The sequence below is a fragment of the Buteo buteo genome, chromosome 14 (genome assembly GCF_964188355.1).
Source record: "Buteo buteo chromosome 14, bButBut1.hap1.1, whole genome shotgun sequence".
NCBI lineage: Eukaryota > Metazoa > Chordata > Aves > Accipitriformes > Accipitridae > Buteo > Buteo buteo.
The window spans coordinates 30,285,723-30,311,858 of record NC_134184.1 but is presented as its reverse complement, the minus strand read 5'-3'; the positions used below and the strand labels follow the sequence as shown (position 1 = coordinate 30,311,858).

Here is a 26,136-nt window from a genome sequence, read left to right as displayed (position 1 = left end):
GCCCCACGTGGTGGCGGCGGCGGCGGCAGCAGCAGCACATCGCGGTAGCGGGGACCTGCAGCCGGGCGGCCGCTCGCTCGCTCGCTCCGGGCCTGACATGAACCCCTTCGCCTGGTACCCGCCGCCGCCGCCGGGGCTCCCCCCGCCCTTCTTCTGCCCGCCGCCCACCTGGGAGCCCAGCTTCTGGGCTCCCCCCGCGCCCTTCCCGCCGCCCGGCCGCTACCCTCCTCCTGACGGCTACTCCCAGCCCGCCGACGGCTACTCGTCCACCGACGGCTACTCGCAGCCCGCCGAGGGCTACTCGACCACCAAGGGCTACTCGCAGCCCGCCGAGGGCTACTCGACCACCAAGGGCTACTCGCAGCCCGCCGAGGGCTACTCGTCCACCGACGGCTACTCGCAGCCCGCCGAGGGCTACTCGACCGCCGAGGGCTACTCGACCACCAAGGGCTACTCGCAGCCCGCCGAGGGCTACTCGTCCACCGACGGCTACTCGCAGCCCGCCGAGGGCTACTCGTCCACCGACGGCTACTCGCAGCCCGCCGAGGGCTACTCATCCACCGACGGCTACTCACAGCCCGCCGGCGGCTACTCGTCCACCAAGGGCTACTCGCAGCCCGCTGAGAGCTACCCCCAGCCTGCCAAGAGCTACCCGCCTGTCCAGAGCTACCCGCTGCCCGCTGACAACTACCCACCCGCCGAGAGTTACCTGCCACCCGCCGACAGCTACCCACCCGCCGACAGCTGCCCGCCACCCAAGAGCTACCGGCCCCCTGAGAACTACCCGCCTGCCAACAGCTACCTGCCGCCCACCACCTGGTACCCTCCAGCCTACGGGGAGCGACCGCAGGGCCCGCGCTCTGGTGAGGGGCACGGGGGAAGTCATCTCTTAGGCCTGTGGACTCTGTCCCATTGCGGGGACCCTGGGGCTGTCCCTAACCCTTGCAGGGAGACCCCTTCTCCCTCCAAGGATGTGCCCCGCTCTGCATGCTGGTCGTGGAGCCCTGGGTCGTCTCTCCCCCAGGCCCTTTCCCGCCACAGCGGGCCCAACGAGGTAGCAGGGGGTGTGTTTTACTGGCTCTTTGTATAACTGGCTTTTTTTTTTTTTTTGGAAGGTGGAAATGGCAATTTCTCCCAGAAATGGCAAGGCGAGCAAGTGCCTGGGTTTAGCAAACGTTTTCCAGAAGAAAATAACAAGCCAAAGGTACGGACTGGGGTCCCCGGCACAAGAAAGACAAGGACCTGTTGGATCGGGTCTGGAGGAGGGCCATGAAAATGATCAGAGGGCTGGAGTACCTCTCCTGTGAAGACAGGCTGAGACAGTTGGGGTTGTTCAGCCTGGAGGAGAGAAGGCTCCAGGGTGACCTTACTGTGGCCTTTCAGTACTTAAAGGGGGCCTGTAAGAAAGATGGAGAGAGACTTTTTTACCCAGAGCCTGTTGTGACAGGACAAGGGGCAATGCTTTTAAACTAAAAGAGGGTAGGTTTAGATTGGACATAAGGAAGAGATGTTTTACAGTGAAGGTGGTGAGACACTGGCACAGGTTGCCCAGAGAAGTTGTGGGTGCCCTGTCCCTGGCAGTGTTCGAGGCCAGGTTGGATGGGGCTTTGAGCAACCTGGTCTAATGGAAGATGTCCCTGCCCATGGCAGAGGGGCTGGAACTAGATAATCTTTGAAGGTCCCTTCCGACCCAAACTATTCTGTCTTACTGTGATGGTGGCAGTCGTGTGGGACTTGCCCCATGGTACTACAGAGGCCCCATATTCTTGTCTAACGTGCCTGCCCTTAAAAAAGAGCAAATGTATGACAGTCAGTCTGCAAATCTTGAGCCTGTTGGAAGAAAGATACATTTCAACCAAAATCTAACACCGTTTTAATTTAGAAAAGCCCTTACCATGATGATGCCCGAGTACCTAAATTACATTAGCGCTCTGTTATATTTTAAGGGCCAGACAGCCAGATCACCTTGATGATGTAGTGGGAGAAGGAAGGATCTCTCCTGCCCTCTGAGCTCTTGCATGTCGTGTGTGAACAGGCATGATCTGACTTGATGGGGAAGAGACTTGGGGCTGTAGCCTAGCTCTCCTCCCAGCCCTCAGTAAATCTGTGCCAGCCTCATATGTTTGCAGAAGCGATAATTGATGGAAAGGTCATAGTGGAAAGAGCTGAGTGCAGGGTGCTTTGTTTGGAAGATGAATAATTTGAATTTCACTTTCATGTTTTGTTAGCTTATCTTTGAAACTTTTGAAACATGTTTTAATTGATGGCTTTATTAACAAAAATACTCACAAAAGTGTTTCACACCTAGTTAGAAATAGGGATACCTTGTAATCCTGTAACTGCAATCTTGAGATGATGTCGTGTTTTTTTTGCAGACCAAAAAGAAAAAAGAGCCAGTTTTCTCTCATTATTGCGATACCTGTGACCGTGGCTATAAAAACCAGGAGAAGTATGATGAACATATTTCACAACATAAACAGGTTGATAAGTTTGGGTTGTTTGTTTACATTTTGTTTTTTAACTTTGTGCCTGATAAGTAGTTACCTGTAGTTGCTTTTTGAATGGAAGACTTAACAAAGAGGTTCCAGAGCTACAGAAAGTGTTGGGGGAGGATTTTTTCTGAATGCTGTGTGGAGGGGTGGTCTCGGTTGTATTTTTGGTTTTATTACTGAAGTCATTTTAATGTCTGTCTTGTGAATTATTGCTAAGTCACCCCAGTGGTAGGAATTGATTCATTGATATCAGTATACCATGTAAGATTTTTGTGTGAAAGGACTTTATGTGGAAAACGTATTTTAAAAATCTACTCCTTTATTGCAAAGAAGTATCAAAACTTGGAATTGGAGAGTCTTGCATATCTTTCTCTTAGGCTAGCTTCACATTATCTCCAATTATCAAGTACGTTGGCTTCACTCGTTATTCTAAAATCAGATGAAATTTTAAAGTACACTATCTCTTCTTACTGTTTTTACCATCACGTTTGTTCTGAAACTGGGTGGCTTAAAAGTTCTGTATAACTGACTCTACAGGCATCTGGCACTGAGTTTGTTTGAAGTGTGCTCGAATACTTGTTTATAATTTTTTGTGTAACTTGGCGTGTCTCAAGTTCACCTCCTTATCTTGCAGTGCACAGAAGAAGGTTGCAATTTCAGCGCACACGAGAAGATAGTTCAGATACACTGGAAGAACGTAGGTAACCCACCGGGCCCAAAATAGCAGTGTATGCAATCTTTCCTGTAGTCCATTTTCTCATTCTTTAGAGGCTTGCTTTCGTTCTTCTGGAAGGAAAACGTATCAGCTCTGACTAGAATCTGTTGTAAGACAATATTATGGATGAAAGTATGTTGAATGCTTCGGGTTTTTTTAATGGATTCATTTTGTAATCACTGTGTGCAGTCTCTCCGCTTTTGTAGATGAAAACAGTGTGGTACTACTATAGTTGACAGAATGATGCTTTTTTTTTTTTCTTGTGGTTTTTTCTTTCTTTCCCCTTTTAAATACATGTGAAATACTTCTTCCTTAGGCCCATGCACCTGGTGCTAAAAGAATAAAATTAGATAGTCCAGAAGAGATCGCTAGGTGGAGAGAAGAAAGAAAAAAGTGAGTAAAACTTGTGACCTATGATTTTTTTTTTTACTGTATTTTCCCTCTGTGATCATTAGATGACAGCTAAAAGGCAATAGCAGCATGTGCTTGCTGCTGCTGTTCCTTTGGCTTGCGCAGTAGTGGTCTATGTCAGAATGCCTGAGCCAGGACAGTGCAAGCTGTAGAGACTAATCATTCAGATTATTATAATAGAAGGCAAGATAGCAACTGAGAAGGAAGTAGCTTTCCCAGACGTTTGATTTGGTGCCCCAGGTTAGGTGAACGACTCATTCCTTTTAGCCTGATCACTGAGACATTTTAGGTCAGAAATGTGTGTGTGTTTGCTTGGTGTTTTTTTTAATAGCTAAGAAATCTGAAACTATTGTACTGACTATAACTGTAATGCATCCTGCTGTGTGCAAAGTTCCTCAGCTTAAGTTGTCCCAGTAGATGCCAACAGGGAGTTTTCCTAATTTTTAAGAACTTTCTGCATTGCTTGACACGTTTCTGCTGAAAGAGAACAGAATCCATGAATGATGCTGTCTCAGGTAGTCTTAACTCGCATTGTACCTAGGGTGCAAGATAAAGTTCCCATGTAAGCAGTATTTCTCATTATTTCTCACTCTGTGATGTGAGGTGGTATAGTTTTTTTCTGTTGACCAGCACTGAAGTGTTTAAAAATTCGCACTGTACTTCCATAGACCCTATCCCACTGATTATTTTTTTCTCAGAGTTGAACGGATTAAAATCTACGCTTTTCCAGCAGGTGAAAGATGCTGGAGACTTCCCTTGCTTCTGTTCCTTAGAATACAGTCTTGTGAGTGATTGGTACACGGGTTTTGTTTCTGTGAGCAAGAGTCTTATATGCAGAGTGGGAAGTTATACAAATTTGATTTCAAGGTCACTGGTGATGAGATAGGACAGTGTACTAGTCACTTGTTTTTTAAAAAATGAAAATAAACGCAGTTGTCTGCAGTCTTGCTGATGAATCCAGCTTGCGTTTATGTCAGAAAGCAACGTTAATGCATTCTTGCTTTGACCCTGGCTTCCTTTAATAAGTTTTTACACAATGGCTTTGTAAAAGAGAAAAATGAGTGGAATGTGTGGTAGGAGATTTTTCTTTTTAATTGCCTCCCATCACTTTTTGCTGTATTGAGAAGCAAAATTTTTCCCCATGTGATTTCATCCCTGCAAGTTTTAACTTTTCCTCTGGATGTGGCTTCAGCTTTTTTCTGCAAATTGCAGAAAGGCAAAGGGAAGTCTTATCACTATGTCAGCACATCACAGCAGTCAACTGTTGTACCTGCTGTTCATTTTTTACAAATGAAGATTATCTGTAGGTTCCTTTTTTTTAAAAAAAAAAAACAGGTCTTATTGATACAGAAACAAAAATTTCTTTTCTCCTATGTTTAAGATGCCATAGCTAACCAGACAAAAATTGCTTGTGATCTGTGCAAGTACAAGTTTGGTGTTAGCTTTGGTTCCAAGGTTTCCTTTTATTCAAAAGATAACTTGCGGGCTTGGTTTTTATTTGCTTTCAGTCTACATATTGCTGGTTTTTTTGTTTGTTTGGTTTTTTTTCTTTTCCAGCAGGGATACTTACTAGGTCTTTATTACTAATAATATGAAGTGTTGACAGGGTTAGCAAAACCCAGAATGTCCTTAGATTTGCCTGTCTGGTGGCCTACACATAATTTTCTAACAGTAGCCGCAAGGATGAACATCAATACTTGTGTGCAGAGTCTTTGCTACTCATTTTCAACTTTTCATACACTTCTCTGGTTTGGGAGGCATTAGGGAGAGTTCCTGTCCTAGCTGATGCTAAGGTTTAAGTGTTGAAATGATGTTTCAGGTGTGTATGTCAGTATGTGCTCTACTGTATACTAGAACATTAGGGAAGCAGGAATTGAATGTACAGTCATGTTTCAGATACTGCTTGCTCGGGGAGTGGGTGCTGTGAGTCAAAGCAACATTTACCTACAGTTAATTTTAAGGATGATACTTTGCCTGAGATTGTTTTTGCTGAGTTGCTAGATAATCTCATGGTGCATACTGTTGGTTTTTTACAGATTAACATAATTTGGCTGCACTACAACATTGCTGAAAGCCTTTGTTCACCGCAACACAGTAAAATCAATGGAAATAAAGTCTTGCAGTCGTGACCACCAACCAAAAAAGGCAATATGGCATTAGGGCCTTCTAAGCCAAGGCCACTAGATGGAGTAGTGCTGTGTCTTATTTTGGGACTTCAGTCCTTCTGTGGGCATTTTGTTTAGCATAATGGATGGGTGTAGAATGACTACCTGGGTGGCTTTTGTTACTCTTTGTACAGCAAGGAAGCTGTACTAACATCCTCCAGGGGAAAAAAAAAAGAGAGAAACCCAGCTGAAACTTTTGTGAAGCATTAATTGGGTCGCCAGCAAAGCATCAGTTTAGTACTGAAGGTCTGTTGTTGACTCACAGTAAACATTGCATTGTACAGAAAAAAAGGACACCAGAGGGAGTCTGAGCTATTAGGCAGTTTTGGTTTATGGTGACAGGAAAAAGCCTTTTTATTTCTAGAAGCTCCAGTCAGAGCTAAGAATGAATCTTTTCAGGTCATTAGTAGTTTGTTTCTAATTAGGTTGCAGTGATTTAACATGTGTGTTTCCATGCTGCATCCCTAACATTTCTGTCTTGCTTGTTCTTTCAGCAGTTATAAATAATTACCTACAGAGTTGAGATTTTTTTTCTTCTTAATTAGCTGGTGTGTTGCTCAGTCGTGTGTTCTGCTTAAAATCTTTTAGAAAGAGCCTGTGTTTAAAGTGCAGCCTTACGTAGAGGGAAGAGAAGGGGGAGAGCTGGGAAGGAGCGAGTATCTCTGGATGAAGTATGCTGGGTTGGAATGCTGCTTTCCTGTCTGATTCTGTACAATGCCCTGTTCATTGCTGCAGCCTTCACGTCTCTGCTTACCTAAAAGACTCTTTAGTGGTTTGTGGCCCATTGAACCTGGTGAGCCAGGCAATCTAATTAAGCGAACAGCAATAGAGATGAAGTTCCACGTGATTTCAGGGTTTTCCTATGTTTTGCAGGCAGACGGTTGTGAAGTCTGACATCAGCTTTGGTGATTACAATTACTTTTCTTGTTTTGATTTGTCTTGTCCCTTGCAAGTATTGAGAAATGTGCTGTTTTCAGCATATTTTTCCTTAAACACAAGCTTAAAAGGTATTATCTACAGTGCATTTCCTGAATGTGCCAGAATGAGGTATTGCTGTCTTCCCTTCTTCCCAAGTGAGATCTGGGTCCTGCTACCCCATCTGTTTCTAACCAACTCTTCTTGAGCAAAGGTTATTAGCAAGAATGTGGCAAGGCTGCTTTGGTGTTAAAGCAAATCATTAAACTTACTTTTGCTTAGGTCCTAATATAACATTGGATGATTTTCTCCATCTTGTGTGTTGCCCTTCTCCCCCGTGTCTTTAATCTCTTGAGGTTTTTTTTGTTCAGTTAGGGATTGACTGCTGTATTTCCTTGCAGTACATCTCATAGGCTGAGCACGTGCTTAATGAATGAACGCCAATACTGTCAACCACATGACTTTTAATTAATTTGTGGTTCTCTAGTTGAACAACGATAGTCCTAGAGTAGCTTGGAATCCTCCCTGGTGTTGCATTCATAGCAGTTAAATATGTAATAAGGAAAATAATTTCTTAGCACCTGGTAAAAGTAGAGAAGACGAAGCAAAGTAGAAGGAATGTGTTGGTAGATCAAGGTAAACATAGATACAATAAAGTTTACTCCAAACTGCAGGGATAGATTAGCAATAAAACTGCCTCAGCTAATACGGTAAAATCACACTAGAGACGCAATGCTTGATAGAATGTCTGGGAGTCTTAAACCAAGATTTTGTCAGCTCTCTGTTGGGCCATATTTGTTCCCTTTGCGCTATCCATGTTCCCTTTGCTGTTGGCTGTGCATATGCAATCAAGACCAGCTCAACAAATTATTGAGGCAATTTGATCACTGTGCTGTTCCTATAAAGATGATAAACTTGTATAGCTCTCGGCTCAGAAGTTCATTGTGTAAACTGCTATAGAAACAGGTCTCTCTTCTGTTAGACATTGGCAAAGCTCTGTTTTTCCACTGCTTGCTAAGAGCCAGTTTGCTCTGATGTTTATGTGAGTGAGATAGAGTATGCTGGCCTATAAAACATGTATGACTCCGGCTAGCGCACTTATTTATTGGAAAAAACCCCCAACTCTATTCACTAAGGCACACATGTTAGTGATTATGCTCAGTGTCACCATTCCCTGTCTCTGGACGTTGTTGGTGTATATGTAACATACTCATTTTAGCCTGAAAACCAGTTTGGATTATAGACGTGTCTATGGTTGGAAACTGCAGCTGCTATGAAATGGGGCTGCCTTCCCAGGCAGTACTGGCTCCTTCATGATATCTGCTGCGCCAGACCATCACATCCAGGTCTAACGCCCTCTTTTACAGTAAGTTGCTTAGGTTCGTAAAGCCTCTGTGGTGAGTGATGAAGCTGTCTGTATTCAAGCTCTGACAAGTTGCTTGCAGGACCTAAGTGCTGGGCTACTTCCTCCACTTCAGTGGTGTTTGTAGGTAACATTTTAAGAACCTTATTTTGTTAGGGGAGGAGGAGGGCATGCCTTCTGAGAAGGATTCAAAACCCAAGTCAGCTCGTTGGGTTTTAACACGTGGCCTTTTATGTGGAGAGAATGAGTATAGGCTCTTCCTTCTGCATTGTCACACCTCTGTTGAGGAGCAGTGGTGTGGTTTAACCCCAGCCAGCAGCTAAGCACCACGCAGCCGCTCACTCACTTCCCTGCCCCACCCAGTGGGATGGGGGAAAGAATTGGGGAAAAAAAGTAAAACTTGTGGGTTGAGATAAAAACAGTTTAATAGGACAGAAAGGAAGAAAATAATAATTATAATAATAATAATTTAAAATTTACAATAATAATAATAATAATAAAAGAAATGGAATATACAAAACAAGTGGTGCACAATGCAATTGCTCGCCACTTGCTGACCGATGCCCAGTTAGTTCCCGAGCAGCGATCTGCCTCCCCCAGCCAAGTCCCCCCAGTTTATAGACTGGGCATGACAACACATGGTATGGAATATCCTTTTGGCCAATTTGGGTCAGCTGCCCTGGCTGCGTCCCCTCCCAACTTCTTGTGCCCGTCCAGCCGTCTTGCTGGCTGGGCATGAGAAGCTGAAAAATCCTTGACTTAGACTAAACACTACTTAGCAATAACTGAAAACATCAGTATGTTATCAACATTCTTCTCATACTGAATCCAGGCATAACACTATACCAGCTACTAGACAGAAAATTAACTCTATCCCAGCCAAAACTAGGACAAGCAGTCTTCCTAAATTTACCCTTCCTGAATAAGAATTCTGTGTATGAAAAAAAAAAAAAAAAAAAATTCTCTCTTTTTTTGAACTCTCAAGTGCTTTGTGGCTGTCCTTAGATAGTAAAGTTTGCAAAGTCTGCCATAAAGTTGCACCTCAAGACCATAATGTGCTTCCACTTTGGGTCCAGTTGAATGTTGCTGCCTGCGTGGGCAGATGTAGCTGATGCCAGGAGGTGCACAGACCTCTTTGGGCTGGGAATGTGGTACCTGATGAGTTGTGGGGTTGCGCTGGGGCTGGTCCATTGGGGCGGGTGGGTAACTTTGGTCCGTGCCTCTTTGGTCCGCTTGCTCCTTGCAGGGACAACTGGGGTTGATTTGGCCAGGTCCCACCAGGTGGGCTTAGCCCAATGAACCCAGTTTACCCTGTACCGAGGCTGCTGACTTGAACTTCTAGAGCTTACTGCCCACCAAGTCCTCAGATGGAAGAATAAACTAGCAGATGCTCATTTGCTTATTGTGAATGAAGTGAAACACTACACATGCTCGGTCAATATAGGTACCTTTTCTGCACAAGGTAAAGCAGTGAGTAAAATGCATTTGCAAAGAGCTGGAGAAAATAAACACAGCCACTAGAGGTGCCTTCATATGTGCTTTTGCAGGCATACTCGGACTTATGACTTGGTCTCTCTTTAGCTGTTAGTTACTGCCTGTGTCAGCTGGAAGGGTGGTTTAGGAGAAATTGTCTGTCTTGGCAATGAATCGAGCGGAAAGCTTTCGTGGAGCCCATTACGGTCGCTTGGTGGAGGGAGTGGTAACTCGTAGGAATGAAAGTGGGAGGTAGTCACGTCTCAAATAATGTTGTGAGAGCATGTCTGAATATGTCCTTAATCAGCATAACTACAGGAGCACTTTGAAGACTCCTTTGCTCCAGGATTAGGGGTCTTCCCTTATGTCTTTAAAAAAAATAAAAATTTCTAAGACAAGCTTGGGGCTCTTTTGAGCATAACTACATATTTTACAGCTCTCTCTCCTGCTGTGAGCCTTATGCCTGTGAAGGAAAGCACCTTATCCTAAAACTGTGGAAAGGTGCCAAACACAGGGGTCTTTGTCAATGCAAAGCTTTTGAGATTAAATAATTCATTGCATGCTTGCTGTGTGCTGGGAGCGTTATAACATGGATGAACAAATGTAGCTAACAGGGGAGAGCAGAGATAAAACATCACATCCCTATGCTCGAGCTGTATGGCGGATTTCTGGGAGGAATCCAATGAAAATAGATGTTGGCAGCTTGTGTTCAAATCCTCTTAAAGGGGACAAGTTCTGTAGCGTGTTTCGGTGCGTCTTGTAGGAAATGCTTCTCATCTTTTTCCCTTGGTATGTGGTTGAAGCTGTCTTGTATCAATGTGGCACTTAACAGGGGAAGAGAGTTAATGGGAAAGATGTGTGTGATAAGCTTAAATATTTAAAGAAAGATACGTGTCCTTTTTGATAGCTACATATAGTGTGTAGCTGTTCTAAGTTTCTTGTTACTCCATTCTAATAGGCATATCAAATATTTATATTTTGTGTTTTTATCCAGAAGCTGGTGGGGGTGCGCACTTGTTTCTTATGTACCACCTTTATCTCAAAGCACTGGGATTTAGCTAACTAATGTTTATGGAGCAACTAACATAGCCATCTGGGGGCTTTGACGGTAATTTGCAGTAGGCTTTGCATGTTAGAACCAGCATGGCGTTTGTCCATAGGGAAGGATGGGAACGCAGGTGAGAAATGGAAGAGAGGGGTGGTTTGGGAGATGGTTATAGCAGTAGGTTTGTTTTGATCTGCATGACTTAGCAATTTTTCTCGAAGCTGGAATTAAAAAGGGACAGTAATTTTGGTGAACTAGAGGTCAGTGTGCAAGCACAATACTGAATATTGCTCGAGAGGAAACTTGTGTGCTTTTCCCTAATTGTCCCATTAAAGGAATCTTGTGTGCCCAGAACCTGTTCTTATAACTTTTTTTTTTGATATTACAAGAACTCAGCAGTTGGTTTGCTAAAGACTTATTGTAACTTTTAAGATCATTCAAATACTCCAGCTGAAGCACCATAAAAATAAAATTGCAGGACTAAATCGTGCTGTTATGTGTAGGGGCAGGCAGAGGGTCCATAAGCATAACAGAGCTGTTTGTCTGTAGCTTGTTTGATGGTTTGGTAAATCTAATAATGAAAATTTGGTAGTTTGTTTGTTTTATTTTTTAATCTGAGTGTGTAAGCATAAATGCACTTGGGTTTCTTTTCCTCACCAATGCCTTTTTAAGAAGGAAACAGTCTGTTAAACTTCCATGAAATGTTTTAAAGATCTGTTATGTTTATAGAGGATGCTGGTTTGGTAAAGTGGGAATTGACAAAGTGCAGTGAATCATTTCAGAGCCAGTGAATTATTATTTTTTTTCTTCTAGAAATTTCCCTACGTTGGCAAACATTGAAAGGAAGAAGGCAATGCAGATGCAGAAGGAAGAAAGGGGAGAAGTGCTGACTACCCAACAGTTCGGGTAAGCGTTCTGAAACAAGCTTGTTGCTTTCCTCTTAATGTGTTCAGAAGTATGCTCTCTTACTGTGGTCTCCCAGCACTTACTGCTGCCACTGTGCACACGATCTAGCTGCCCTTTAACAGAGGACAGGTCATTTGACAAACTGCAGATGTAGTGTTCTTTTGTTTACAGTGCTTCATAGTCCACTTTAGTTAAATCAAACAATAATTGTATTAGAAATCTGATGTTCTTGCTGAATTCTGCACTCTGGCTTGTTTGAGAGAACCACATTCTAGTGGCCATTCATTAGATCAGTGTAACCTTGGTCTCTGAAAAAGAAATAATGAGGATGGAAGTCACGCAACATAATGAATCCACATGGTCTAATCCTTTAATGCCTGAAAATGGCCAAGAGAGATTTTAGGAGCAGATTTGGCTTCTTGCTCTCTCCTCTCAGATGATAAATCAATAATCAAATGAAGAGGGGAGGAAGATTTAACTTTATTTTCATAGCTTAAGTAGTGTTACTTCTTTCTTCTACCCTCCATCATCTTTATCTATCTGCTACCTTTGTTCTGAACCTAATACTCCTCTTGGATTTTTATCTGTTCTCTCCCTTATATTGTGCATTACTTTCCAGTATGGTCTTTGTGCTTTTCTCTTCCCCTCAGTGTCAGTGTTATGTGGAACCAGCTTAACTTCATTAGCTCTACTTCAGGGCTTGTGGGAAGACTTTTTAAAAAATTGTTATAATGATCCATGCTCCTAGAATATCACTTGTTTAAACTAGAACAACTGAGCTGGAAGGCAGGAGCAGACTCGGTTCTGAGGGGCTCTTGCTAAATACCATTTGCTGCTGCCTGGAAGTAAAGCTGGAGCTTGCCTAGTTCTTTTCTTTTTTTTTTTGTAGGGAATGACACCAAACAAAGTAAAACTTGCACCATGGTAAAGCGGTTGAACTAGTGCAGTATAGGGTTCATGTCAGGCTAGTATAATTTGTTAAATGGTGACAGTGCAAATTACCTTGGTGCAGCATGTGGTTCAGAAGTCCCAACACTTACCCACTCCCTCCAACCGGTTGCCTTTCCTGACTTTGGAAAGAACAATTTATAAGACTGAAGGAAGACTTCCTTCAAAGGATGCAAAGGTGCAGAAGTGCTTTGGACCCAAGGAACCAAACGTAGGCACTGAGACTAAAGCCACAAACATATGTAGTATTATGTTTGGAGATTCTTATGAGCGAAGATGAGTTTTGCTTGTCACAGTAACAAACCGTTTGGTGTCTACAGGTTTATTTGGTAACTCTTGTGGCTGTGAGTGGGATGCATTAGGTAGTCTTAAATGTCCCTCAGCAATTCAATACTATTACATTTGTTAGTAACTTTGTATCTGGAAAATTGTTTGGAAAAGAAGCCCTCAAAATTACAGGTTGTTTGCTTTGACTTAGTGACCTTTAACTCTGGTTGATTCTAGAAATCTCTTCCTTTTACTTCTCCCTTCCCTGAGCTGCTAGCACTTATAGACTTGATGAACTGTCCAAAAAGCTGTCATTTCTGCTTTGTATATCAACGGTAAAGATTCTGGAATTGGTGCTTATCTGGCAAATTTACTGATGCATAAGACAAAAATAGAATACAACTTGTTCTCTGCAAGCTGTACTATTAAAGCAAATAGCTAAGTAAGATTTAGAAAGGATTAGATACTTAACACATCTATGGCGCTTTCCATGTGTGGTTCTCTGAAGTGCTTTACAACTGCTAATTCTCAGCATCCCCGCGTGTGAGATTAGAGATGCAGAAGGACCACTTTGCTAGTCTGTCTGGTGTCTTGCAACAGCTGATTAATAGTGCATGGCTCTTTATCCCCCTCCAAACAGGAAGCAAAGAGTAGTATATCTTTCATGAAGGGAAGGCAGATGCCAGGCTGACATTTATTGGGATGTATTTGTGACCTTGGGGTTTCTTTCTGGGTGTTTGAGGCCCCAGGGAAATCAGAATGTTGTTTTTAACCCTTGGTCAAGGACAACACCTCTAATTGAGCCTATATTTGCTCAGTATCTTCTAGGTTATACGACAACATCCTGAATTCAGAGCCTGGCTGTACAAATTCAGAAACGCATTTTTCTGTCTAGGTGGAATTATGGGAGGTAATATTAGCCTCCTTTTGTGGGTGAGACTGATGCACAGGAAGGTGGTGGCTTGCCTCTTGTGCCACAGGAGCACTATGGTGGATGATGCTATCGGGGCTGAGCAATCAGTGTTAGACACTGTCATGAAATGAAATACGTTTTGTTGCGATATAAAGCCATTTTGAATGCTGTGGCAGGCCCTGTTCTCCTCTCAAGAAGGACTTCATTAGGCTGGAAAGATATGGAAGAGAGGAATGTTGGTAATGGGAACGTTTCTGCGTAAGCAAAGAAATGGGATGGCCTGGAAGGGCTGTATGATGGAAGTCTAGAAAAGTTGCGTAGGTGGGAAGAGGTGAATAGAATACTGAATGGATTTAGTGCAGCAAGATCCTTCTCTGAGCTGTAACTGGAAAAAAGAGACTTCAGCCGTGGAAGAGTTTCACATTCCCCCTGTTTTGAATGACTTAATTGTCTAAGTGAAGGGAGTATTTGTTGACTTCATAATGTGAAATGAAAACACTATGTCCTCACACTGTAGATGATCAAGGAACTTGCTTAGCCCACGTACCCTATGCCTTGTTAAAAGATAAAAGTCACAAATTTCAAACTCTTCATTTAGGTTGCAGCTTGGTCACATTGCCCTGCCAATGAGATGAGCTGTGACTGCCTGTCTGGTCTGTCACCACGTGTTAGCTGAGCTGGAGAAAGTCCTGGCATCATGCTGTGTTGCTGAACCTTAAATGTGGGTCTGAGCTGTTTGGTTACGTCAATTGATTTTATTCTCATAGCTTGTCATTTGTATGAGCTTTGCATTTCTATTCTCCAGCAAAATGAAAGGGATGTGGAAACCTCCAGAAAATGAAGGGAGGCTGGGGCAGCAAGGAAGACAGAGGAGAAGACAAAGGCGCCCGTTCTGGAAGAAATTTAGGAATAATGGTGACAATTATAACGTACATAGAATGCAAAATGAAGCCAATGGACCAGAAAATGGCATGTGTGAAAAGGAACATGAAAAACGGCATGCTTTGGCAGCTCAGCCATACGTGAAGGACATGGACCCTCTCAGTCTTCTGGCAAACAGTGATGTTGGTAAGATGAAGGAACTTGGAGAACTTTTATTTTAAGTAGTACTGCTGAAACGATTACTGACCTTTTGTGTAACTAGCAACTTCTGGGGAGAGCTGGGGATTTCCAAAACCGTGTAGACTCTGTCCTTGATTGAAAGGGGGCTAACTGTGCATGTTTAAAGTGGGAAAACGCTCTCATAGTAGAAGATTGATGCAAGGCTTTACAGTATTCTTGGAGAAAAAATACTGGGGAACCTGTTGTCATACTTACCTTCTCATTGGTACTAACGAAAAAGCCCAGGATTGCTGTATTGTGGCTCAAATAGTGCCAGGGCCAACAGGGTCCTAAGTTTGAAGGTAGACCAACATCCCTGCACCTAAAACGTGCACTTAGAACTTCCTTTTGAATGGAAAATCCCGTGGAGAGAATCCTGATTCAGGACATGGTCTTCTAAGAAAATTGCCAGGGTGATTATTGTGAAGGAGTGGGTCAGTGCTTTAGCTAAAGGAAATGGGGTAAATCTTGCATTTTGGGGAATGTCTGCCCTAGTAGGCTTGGCCTGTTATGGAGGAAACTATCTCCGTAGTCTAGAGGTCTTTGAGATGTCTGTGTGTGTCTGACTGAATTCATGTCCACTTGTGCTGGTAGGAGGAGCTAAAACTAGTACACTTGGCTGAGATACAGTTTGGAAAGGAGCTGAAATACAAAGGCATTGAAGAGGAAGAAAAAGTCTGATTTGGAAAGGCTGACACAAGAATGTTTATCATACTACCAGCATTAAGCACTTCTACATAAGTTTGCTTGCAAGCCAAGTTGTAGTATTATAAACACACAGGGATGATCTAGCAGACTACTTTTCTGTCTTTCTGATTTTTCTGTGAGAATTAGGAAGCATTAAATTTTATTCTGTATCATCAAAAAATGCTGAATCTGAAGGGGAGAAGATGTTGGGAGACAAGATGTAGGTGTGTCTCAGATTTGAAAAATAACCCTGCTGGATACTTACTTATTTTAGCTTTGTATGTTTAAAGCACATTACTAGCTTTAAATCAATATTTGGCTAACAAGCTGAAGAGGGTTTCTGGGCATTTAATGGAGCACCTGAATTCTATCTTTGTTCTAACAAGTACTTTACTGTAATAATTTTACCTGTAATCTCCTGATTAGGAATGCTTTTTTGTCCAAAACACTTAGCTGGGAGAGGCAAAGGGAAAGTTGTTTGGGCCATAGGGAAGTGATGCTGTAGTATCTTTAGGAAGGAGAGGAAAAGAAATACATCTGAGTTGTTTTAAGTTTAGATTCTGAAATTTTTGCTGCTAGTCAGGGTTTTGGAAGTGCTGCCATAAAGTTTGTGTGCAGTATTACACATTCTGACTTAAATACTATACAGTAGTCTAAAGGACATGCACCAACTTAGGTTGCTAAACTAACGTGTAAAGTCAGAAAAACTTTATAAAGCCAGAAGAAGAATGAAGTACTTCAACAGTCAAATTATTTTTTAAAGACCATTGAATATCCTTTTGCGGTTTTGAAAATAACAGTATTTAGAATGTGAAAACAAATGGATTTCCTTTTATGAGTTAAGTGAATTACTTAAAATCTCAGCATTTTTCTTTTAATTCTGTTTTTTTTGCTGTATTATCTAATTAGTCTTGATACTCTCCATATGTGTGTGTTCTCTGAAGTATGGCTGCTTAGGTTTTTCTGGTGAGCATGTCTTGTTTCCACATGCTGGCAGCAATATAAACTCTCCAGATCTAACTATTTATAATATAGTCAGCAGTGATGCAGTACTCTTAGAATATGGCATGTAAGCTGACTTATACTCTAGTTATTTTTAGCAATAAGGCTAGAATGCATCCCCTGGAAAGATGTCTGATGCTGAGTTTTTCCTCTTGAAAACATAATCTTCAATTAGTGGGAACAAGAACTCAGCATCCCTATGCAATTTGTTTATTCCACTAATCTCTGCGTGTTGGGAAACTTAAGTATGCTTAAATATAACTGTATTTCCCCGCAGCATCTGTGTTTTACTTAATGATAAAAAGTCTAATTATACCAAAGTACAGCTAGTAACTTCTGTTATAATGGGTAGGAAAGGAATGTGGTACTTGCTTATTACACATTATTAAAGCCAGTTGCAGTTTTTTGTACTACTGAGAAATATAGTCGTAACAAATAATAACAAACACAATATAACTAAGTAGAATTTTTTTAAAAAATCATACAACTCGAGTCCATGATTTTACTGGATAGGTACATTTTGTTGGAGTATTTAAGCCTTTCTAACAGCAGCAGCCATTTCTCTAGAGGGAATGTATTTTTTTGCATAATGCATTCACTTAGGTTTAGTGGCTAGTTCCTTAAAAGCTAAGAAATTGAATGGGTAATGAGAAAACAGAATTTTCCTCTTATTTATAAGCAGAAACAAGGTAAGATGATGAGCCTGTCAGGTGTAAAATTTTGAGGGATCTGCTGACCAGAAACAGTCAGTTGTATTCAGGAAGGCCTAATGCTTCCTCCAAACATGTCACTCTCAAAAAGAAAATGAATTCTAGTAAATGTGTTTTCCTCATTTGCCTAAAAGCAAAGTAAAAGTAATTCTTTAAAATAAAAAGAAAAGGCACCCAACTACAGTATGCAGTCAACATTTCGGATGAGAGAGAAAAAAGCAGCAATGAATCAAAATAACTTGAAGTAAATGCTGTCTTTATAATTGCTTAAGTATATGCAGATGCTATGTATTCTCCATTAGAAAAATGCACTGTGTTTAGCATGAGCTTCCAATGTAACTGCAAATTGGCATGATTACTATATCGGTGAGAATCAATCTTTCCCCAAAAGACCTCAAAGTAAAAAGAGGTGGGTAAGTAGTTTAGAGAAATACTTGTGTATTTATGCAAAAGTTGTTTTACCGAACAGCATGTGCTCCAATGAATCAAATTGCCAATTGTTAATGATATATTAGAAGAGAATAGAGAAACATTTGTGACTTTGAAATAAAGATCTCAAAAATGTTTACTTCAGTAAAATCTTCTTAAGAAGTGTGAGGCAGCTTTCCTTGGGGGCAGGCTTAGACAGGCAGGGGATTGGGAGAGGGCACAACTCTTTTTCTTTGTGAAAATAAGATTGCAACCAGTCTTTTTCTAGAAGACTCAACAGGCTAGTTTCTCAAAATCTTGCTAGTAGTGGTGTGTGTATATATATATATATATATATATGACATTTGTTTGTAGGTGTATTACTGAAAAGCATTTCCTAGTTTTCTTGCTAACTAGCACTGTTCACCTGAGAGTCCTTCCAAGATTTTAGTGCATATAGATCCCTTGTTTCAAACTAAAGCCATCACAATTTTGTGTGTTTATTTTTAGGAATCGTTTTCTGGTAGGGCTCTGTTTTCCTACTATCCTCAATTTCAGCCTTTTTGGTCTGCTTGCCTCCTATCTTCTTGGTATTCTCTTTTGGGGTAGTTTGAGACTGTAATACCTCGCTTACTCATGCATGTCCGTAATGCTCTGCGGGGATTTAAGTATCAAATGGTCTGAAGTACTGCTGAAAACCGATCATCTCATTTGTAGCCTTGGTTCTTGATGTCCCTTACAAACTTTTTTTACTATCCAAACATTTCTTTGCTCTGAAATTCTCACTTTGAATGAGCCTAATTCTCCTTTCTCTCTCTCTCCCCCCCCCACCTCCCCGACTGGCTTTTGAGTCTTTCTCCCCCACCCCCTCGCCTCCACAGGACTAAATCCAGCAAGACTTCAAAACGTATTAGGAAATCCTCTCTCTCTCTTTACCTACACTTGATAATAAAACCTATAATTATGTTTGGTATGTGGAGAAGGAACCAGAAAGCCCAAGCTCTTGTTCAGGATACTTTGCTTCTGTAGTTTTGCTGGCAGGACTGTAAACCAGTGGTGAGACAGCTGTGCCACCGAATGCCCATAGAGAGTAGGCAAATCTGGGTTTTTTTCTATCAGTCCACGGTGTTGAGCTACGGTGCCCAACATCGGGCTTGCACAGCGGTGAGGTAGGGATTTAGCAGCCAGGCTGGCTGTTGGCATGCAGGAGCATTGGGAAAAAAAATCCCTCTTGCCTTTTCTCTCCCTGCAGAATCCGACAAGGACGAAGCAGCAGCCGAAGACGGGAGGCTGGGATTGACTGTTGTTCCCAAGCAGGTCACCTCCGCCCTGAGTTCGTTGTCAGCCAACTACGGCAGCGCATCTGACAGCGAGCCCGAAGGTACGTAGGAGCGTGTCTTCTGCCCTTCTCCTCTCCCCTTCTACCCTACGTCACTGCGCTGGTGTGGACTGGAAGCAACGATAAAACCTGATGGCAGGTTTCCCCTTCTTTGGGAACGGCGGGGGGCTTCACCTCTCCTGTCTTTGGTCCTTTGCCATCTCCCATCCCATTGTTCAGCCCCTATGTATTTATAAATACAGCATTTACGAGTGCAGTAGCCCAGTGGCAGCTCTTTACGGCTGTGTCCCCAACGGCTGAAAGCTGCAGGTTATTAGTCAGAACCTATATAGTACTTAAAATTTCTTGAGAAAATTTTTTTAAGAAAAATCAAACGTGTTGCAGAAAAAAATACAACATGTAAGCTGTGGCTTACATTTAGCACAGATGTTAAAGTAGTGGCAGTTCAGCGGCTTTATCTCCAAAACCCTTGGCTATGGAAATGCCTTTTGATTTCTGGCCAGTCTACCAGTGCTGTAATTGAGAGCTGTCTTGTACCTGTTGATTTTTAGGTTTATACAAGTAAAAAGAGAAGCTTGTTAAAGGTTACGCACAGGGATGTTTTTGCGGTCTGTGTATAGATCCTTTCCAGTTTGCTTTCAGTGACAGTGCACGCTAGTACTGGTGTAAGCCTTGCATAAAGACAGGCTGGGAGGAGTAAAAGGATATGCCATTATTTTGCTTCTCTTGTTTCCCCATTCCTCCCTCCTCCCGGTTTTGAGCATTAACTGGAGTTACTGGGTGAGCCATTACTTGTCCCAATATGGTGATAGCTCCTACTTGCCCTGTGCCTTTCCCCCCCCCGCCTTAGCCCTACAGCATACTTTAGAAAGCCTCAAAGAGGTTTTCCTGAAAGACTGAGTGGGGTTTTTTCCCCACTCTTTATTTGCTTTTTCTCAGCAGCCTGTCCTGGGTTGAAGGTGGGGCATAAAATGACTTTGGCTAGGGTGTGTGTCATCGAATTTCCCAAGCCTTTTTTCCCCTAGTTGGGGGATAAAAAAAGCAGCCTGTCTTCAGTCTCGCTTCAAATCGTGTTTGAATAGTGCCAGGAAAAAGCTGTTACGCTCACCCTGTGAACTAATTTCCATGTCCTTAAGGGCTTTTTCCATAGAAGGCTGCTGGGTATTGCAGTAAGACTTGAACTCTAGTACTTGGATTTCGTGCTTCTCTGAGTGTATGCATCAGCACTGCTGCTGCTCCTGGCTTTTGCAGATAGTTACTATGCCTTACTTGCCCTAGATGGCCTACCCAAAGTTACAGAGAGCATCTAGCAGGCAGGGAATTGAACTTGGGCATCCTCTGCCCTCATGTCTCATGATTTTTCTCAGCAGTCAAATTTGCAGCAAGCTACATTGTGAAGTGGAAGCAATGTACTTTCTAAGTGATAACAAGGCAGAGGTTTGAAAATCTCCTTCAGCTCTTACTACTTCTATTTTTCTTTTTGCATTGCAGAATTTAAATATCTTTTTTTCCTTTCTGTGAATGTTTAGAGATTATTCTTTGTATTTTAAAAGAAACCCCAAGCCCAAACCAAACAAAACCCTCCCTTCCTCCAAGTAAACCTCGAACATCTTCACATCAGGTTATGTGAGTAAGAATAGTACTAAAGAACTGCCAGTGCATGGGGATATAAACATGTTAAAGAAGCTTTTAAGTTTGAGATGAAAGTGTATTCTTTTTCTTTAAGAAATCCCTGTCAAGACTGCAACAAAAGCTGAGAAAAACCAGGCTGCGCTCAGAAATACGCCTCAAACTACTTATGTTCCTTGGAGTCGAGACCCGAACCAAAAATGTCCAGAATATGCAGGCACGACGTTAAGAAGCTCGAATTCAAATGCACGTCCCCCCAGAGGGCCTGATAACTGGGGCAAGAAAACATTACCTCTCCTTCCAAAGCGCCGTCCAACTCTGCTTGAAATGGTAACAGTCTTAGTGCTAAAATAATGCCTCCTGTACAAGAGTAGCACTATTTGTGAGCGGTTCCCTTCCCTGTGGGAAGTTAGAGCAGTTAGCAAAGGTCCTGTGTTAAAAACAGCAAAGTGAGTGTTTCACTCGGAGAAGGTGTAAATGCTTAAATAGGCTCATAGAAATACCGTGGTGTGCGTTCGGGTAACGAGTGACTTTGGTGAGCAAGAGGTGACAACTTAATCGTGTGCCTAAAATGAGCTGCACAAAGGACAAAACCTTTGTTTCTTCCTCTCCTATCACTGTGGTAGTATCTAATAGGTTTTGTTTGAGTGTGATCCCATCAGCCTTATTCCAATCTTCCTCCTTTTGCTCCCAGCTGTTCTATTCAGCTGCCTTCCTCTGGTGGAGGAGCACACAATTTTTTCAGGTGCAGTCAAAGAGATCTTGTTGATAAGGGTGTTAGTGACTTAAACTGTGAAGCGGTGTTGAGCTACAACTTGCACGTGCGTGAGTTTCTTCTCCGTAGGCATGTTTAGATCAACCTGAGGAAGTGACAGCTCTGCTACCTTGAAGAGCAGGTTGGTGTCTCAGAAGGGTGAAAAGAGTTTTGTTAGGGGTGAGTCCAAGGTGTTATGATTCTGTTCTTAGTAACAGTGCAAAGCATCCTGTTTGGAAGCTTGGTAGTTTTCTTGAGTATAAACAAAACTTTGAAGCTTTTATTGCATCTAGTACTCAAAAGCAGTATCAGATAGGTAGACTACCCTCATGATTCTGTAAATAGCCAGCGTAAAGCCCCCCCACTAAGGGAAAACTTGCTGTGGGCAGAAGACAGGAGAAAGCAGGGTGCCACTGACATCAGGGCTCTGAAACAGCACAGGATGTTTAGGGAAGAGATACCTGATAAGGCACATCCTAAGCTACAGTTGTGGGAGAAATCCCTTGATAGTCCTTTTAGCACATACTACTGTTGCTGCCAAGAATTAAAGCTCCTAGTGACTGAAAAGGAAGTGTTTGCCCTTTGTGTAGCTCCCAAAGCATGCAGTTGTCTTTATCTCTTGCTCTTCAAAGTTGTTGGTGATCAAAGCAGTGAGGACTCTGCAAAAAAGTCAGATAAAGTCCTACATGCTGAGAGAAGCTGGCAGAATGTTGGAAGCTTGAATTGTAGCTTGCCAGTATAGCCCATTTTTAAAATTGCTTTTTTTTTTTTTTAACCTTTTAATGTTGCTCAAAACTATTTTTCAAGGATGTGTACTGTGGCTGTGAATCACAGAGGAGTGCCTGAGATTTGCAGGCAGGCTTCGGCTGTCAGAAACGGTCAGTGTATAAAAACCTTGAGGAAGCAAGGTTGAAATTTTACAGTGAGTCACTGCTGAGAATTTATCCAAAAAGTGAGGAAGTAGAATTGCTAAGAAAAGGATGTAGTATCAGTGAAGTGGTGCTTTAAAAAAAAAAAAAAAAAAGAGGTAGAATAGCTGCAGATGTCTATTGGCAGTCATTTGGCCGTGAGCTTGGGCGCTACTAAAACGTGTTTATTGTAGCCATGCAAACAGTAATGTGTGTTTAGCCATTCTGTACACTGACAAAATAAAAAACTTGTGTAGCATCGCTCCACCGATACTCATCCCTGCATTAAAAAAATGTAATACAAAGATACAGTCTTTGATAGGGTGATCGTGCATCCCAGCCGTGCCTTTATTTGGCCATTTGGGAATTCAGCAATTTCTCCCAGTCTGGCAAAGAGAACATCACTGTGCTGTCCCTTCTCTGCCCTAATGTGCATCTCTTAGTTCAGACGGGAGGTTTCTGAAGGCCCATTTTAGGTGTCAGCTGTTTGTAACACCTCTTAGTAACTGGTGTAACTATGCACACTTTAAATGGCTGGTTAAACCACTGTTGAATCTTCTAACAACGACAAAAAAGCTTCTCTGTGACATTACAAACCAAATTTAGCTAGATCTCCTGCAAATGATCAGGTAGTTACAGATTTAGCCACTTGATTGAAACTTGTTTTTTGTTCAGAGTACTAGTTCTGCTGACGCTCACAATGACAAAAGATCCGTCAGCCTTCTGGCTCACTTTTATTTTTTATTTTATTTTTTTTTTAATACCAAAATGAACTTCAGTGAGGTTAAAGGAGACTTGTGTGGGAGAGCCAACTATTTAAATTCAGAGTTGCTCAAAATTACTGAGCAGAGCCGTACATCTTACTAGGCGTGTATGAACTACAGAGCAATAGAGGGAAATGTGCATCATCTTCTCTTCTTTCTTTCCAGTTACTGGCCCAGGACATCCGACACGAAAGGAACGTGATTTTGCAGTGTGTTCGATACCTCATCCAAAATAACGTGTTTGGACTTAATTTTAAATCAGAACCACAAGCTGAAACAGAGACTAAACAGTCCTCTACAACTACAGCAGAGTCTTTGACGGACAAACTTGATGAATCTAATTGTTCTTGTAGCTCTGACCTTCAGTTAGCAGGAGGAGAAGAAGATGCGTTATTAATAGCCCAGGGTGAGAAAGCACCCGTGGATCAGACTTCGCAGATGACTCACGTGGCAGATGAGGACACATGGGAAACCCCATCAATTCAGTGTGAAGAAGCACTGTAGAGGATGTCTGTTGTGGACAGTAAAGCAAAGGCTCACGTTTTCTACCCGACTGATGCTTTCTAAAAGACACCAGTATAACAAAATAATCATTAAAGTACCTACTGAGAGCTGTTAAAACCACTTTTCTGATCTGTTCTGCCCGAGGTAGCCATTTCCTTGTGAAAACAGCATTCGTGTTGAATAATGGGGTTTCCCCATGGCAGAAAGGCAGCAGTGGCACAGAGTATCACCTTCCCTAGAGCATGTGCGGATCCCCACTTTTGAGCTTCAGGGCTCTGAGTGTTTTACCTCGTCACGAAATGTGTGTCAGTCCGTCACCAGAGCCAAGTAGTGTTGTGGTAGGATGGATCTTCCTTATGTGAAATCGTGGTCTGGTGTGTCTGGGAGTATCTGAGTGTCCAGAAGTATTTCAGTGTACTTTTGAAATGGTAATTCAGTCCATATTTTTTTCCCCCAGCTGTTATTTGATACAATATATCCAATATAAATGTAATATATCCAGTATCAAATGAAGAAATGAAATGGAAGATATAACTGACCTGGCTCTAAAAGTACTGCTTGCACCAGGAGTCTCCTCCTCTCTGAACTGATTTGTTAATTGAGCAGAGGAATGGAAATGAGGGTGCAGACTGATGCAAGAAGCCTTTTTAAAAAAAAAAACAAAAAAACAAAAACCAAAAAAACCACCAAACAAAACTCCAAAAAACCCAATAACTGCTAACTGCTTGCATCAGTGCTAGGTTGCTGGTTGACCTCAGGTACTAGGTGCCAATATTAAGCCTTAGGCCTTAACTGCTGTTGTAGTCATTGCCTGACAAATCTAACTCTTGAAGCAAACTCTTAGTATTAAGAATATTATCAAAGTTTAGAAAGCTTACCAAGAGATACTGATTTGTCCCTTTTTAATGCATTGGGAAGTTATTAGTTGGCCTTCTGGAAGAACATCTTCCTTGGTACATTGTTACGATCCTCCTACAGCATCCAGGGATTTTTTTTTCCATAGATTTGTGCGTACATCCATAGTGTTGTGAGCACTAAAAAGCATCAGCTGAGGTTTAGAAACAAGTTTAGTCTTTTGATTACATTGTGCATTTGTTTGTCAGAATCCTTAGTTTGTCACATTGACACTGAGAACATGCCATGAAAATAATCTGTTATCAAAACCTTCACTTCAGAATATTTCTCTGCTCTTTGTCTTTTAGGCATGGCTGAATGTTGGAGTGAAATCTCAGGGACTGATTTTATTTTTTTGTTCTTTGGTAGAAGTCTAGCCTTCCATTCCATCATTTAAAATATGGAGACTCACATGGGTTTTTTTTATTGTCTAATAACTGTATTTTCTTTCCTCTAATTCCTTAACTTGTGCCATACATCTCATCTGTAGTGCACAGAAAACAAGAAATAGTTGAAAACTCTGTCCCACTGCTCTGCTATTTATAGCTATGACTGCATATTGTGTTTGTAATGCACCCTCTAAATTTACGGAATTACATAAATATCAACACCCTTGTAAAAGTTGCATGTCTCAAGAATATATGTGCAGAATAGAAGCAGTGATCGTAAACATTTATATTTCCAAGGCAGATGATTCATTCTTCCCGTGATGGTCCCGCGAGCCATCTCAATCTCACTGACTTGCTTATGGCTCTTACAGTTTTACTGCGATGAAAATACCAGCAAAGGACTCTAAGCCACGGAGCTCTGGCACTCGGGCAGAACCTGATTTCGGAGTGGAGTGGTACCAGTGCTGTTGAAAGCATGGGTAACAGCTGCAGGAAAAGAAATGGATGTCTTAGGATTGCTACTAAATTGCACTTTAATCAACCCTTAACATGCTTCTGTCCCTATCGAGTTGATGGCAGAACTTTCTTTGACTGTACACCTGACCTTGTGTTTAAAAAAAACAAAAGCAAAACAAAATTTAATTTGAATTCTTTATACTGTTGTCATTATGGACTTAAGAATATTAAACTTTCACACAAAACAAAAAGCTTTGTCAGAAGAAAATATTTTTAAAGTCTATTTCATGTAGATAGGAAGAGGTGGATTTCTTTGGGGGGAGGTCTGCACAAGGCCAGCATGGCATAAATCAGAAGTTTTAACCTAGGCCTTATTGCATACATGCAGAATTGCTATTGTTATTCTCGTAGCAAACCATTTCTGCCAACTCTTACAGCAGACACGTGGAGATATACACTGCAGCGATGTTAAACTCTGAATTGCAGCCGTGGTCGACAAGTGGAAGGTCGTTGTCCCTTCCTCTCCCTGACTTTTCTTTTTCTGTTCTTCCAGGCCGTGTTCAGACTTCACGTACCCCTGCCTGCTATTCAAGAATGTGCTTTCTTAGCACTTTGGCTTCAGCCTTTGGGTAGGAAAGCTGCCGTGATGACCTTTTCTGGTACTGTCAAATGCCTATAGGCTTCCCCGATCCCTGCAACTTTCCTGTTCTGGGTTAAGAGGGCTGGGTTTTGTTTATTCCTTACTAATAAGATGCCTCTCTGTGTCTGTGTAAAGAAGAACCTGTTGCTTCTGACATGCTGCAAGAACCAGTGTCTTGATTAAGCGTTGTGTAGCTTTCAACTTTCTCATTGTTTTGGTGTGGGATGGTGGTTTTGTCTTGATTTTTTTTAAGTTTTTTTCGCAGTGTTATTAGGGAAAAAAAAATCCTACTTCTCAGGCTTTGTGACTCACTTTAGATAAAAATATTCCAGTGACAA

The 26,136-nt window shown here is 42.0% G+C and overlaps 1 protein-coding gene across 2 annotated transcripts; it reads left to right on the top strand.

The window, feature by feature from the left end:
- The first annotated feature begins 13 nt into the window (after positions 1-13).
- Positions 14-26,136, top strand: NUFIP1 (nuclear FMR1 interacting protein 1). 2 transcript variants are annotated; one of them, XM_075046168.1, is made up of 11 exons: positions 14-863; positions 1,116-1,204; positions 2,376-2,480; positions 3,127-3,189; positions 3,524-3,600; positions 11,393-11,485; positions 14,419-14,681; positions 18,774-18,902; positions 20,587-20,819; positions 23,081-23,400; positions 25,712-26,136. In XM_075046168.1, exons 1-11 carry the CDS (start codon positions 98-100, stop codon positions 25,764-25,766), a joined length of 2,193 nt encoding a protein of 730 aa, XP_074902269.1. In that variant the 5' UTR covers positions 14-97; the 3' UTR covers positions 25,767-26,136. The 2 variants fall into 2 exon arrangements, with proteins under 2 accessions (XP_074902269.1, XP_074902270.1); XM_075046169.1 differs by having other exon boundaries at positions 23,081-26,136.

Bases quoted from the DNA above. Each gene is read 5' to 3' on its own strand.
- NUFIP1 (XM_075046168.1), top strand. From the start codon at position 98: ATGAACCCCTTCGCCTGGTACCCGCCGCCGCCGCCGGGGCTCCCCCCG. The intron at 2,481-3,126 runs GTTGATAAGTTT...CTTATCTTGCAG, and splicing joins ATATTTCACAACATAAACAG to TGCACAGAAGAAGGTTGCAA. The intron at 3,601-11,392 runs GTGAGTAAAACT...TTTTTCTTCTAG, and splicing joins TGGAGAGAAGAAAGAAAAAA to AAATTTCCCTACGTTGGCAA.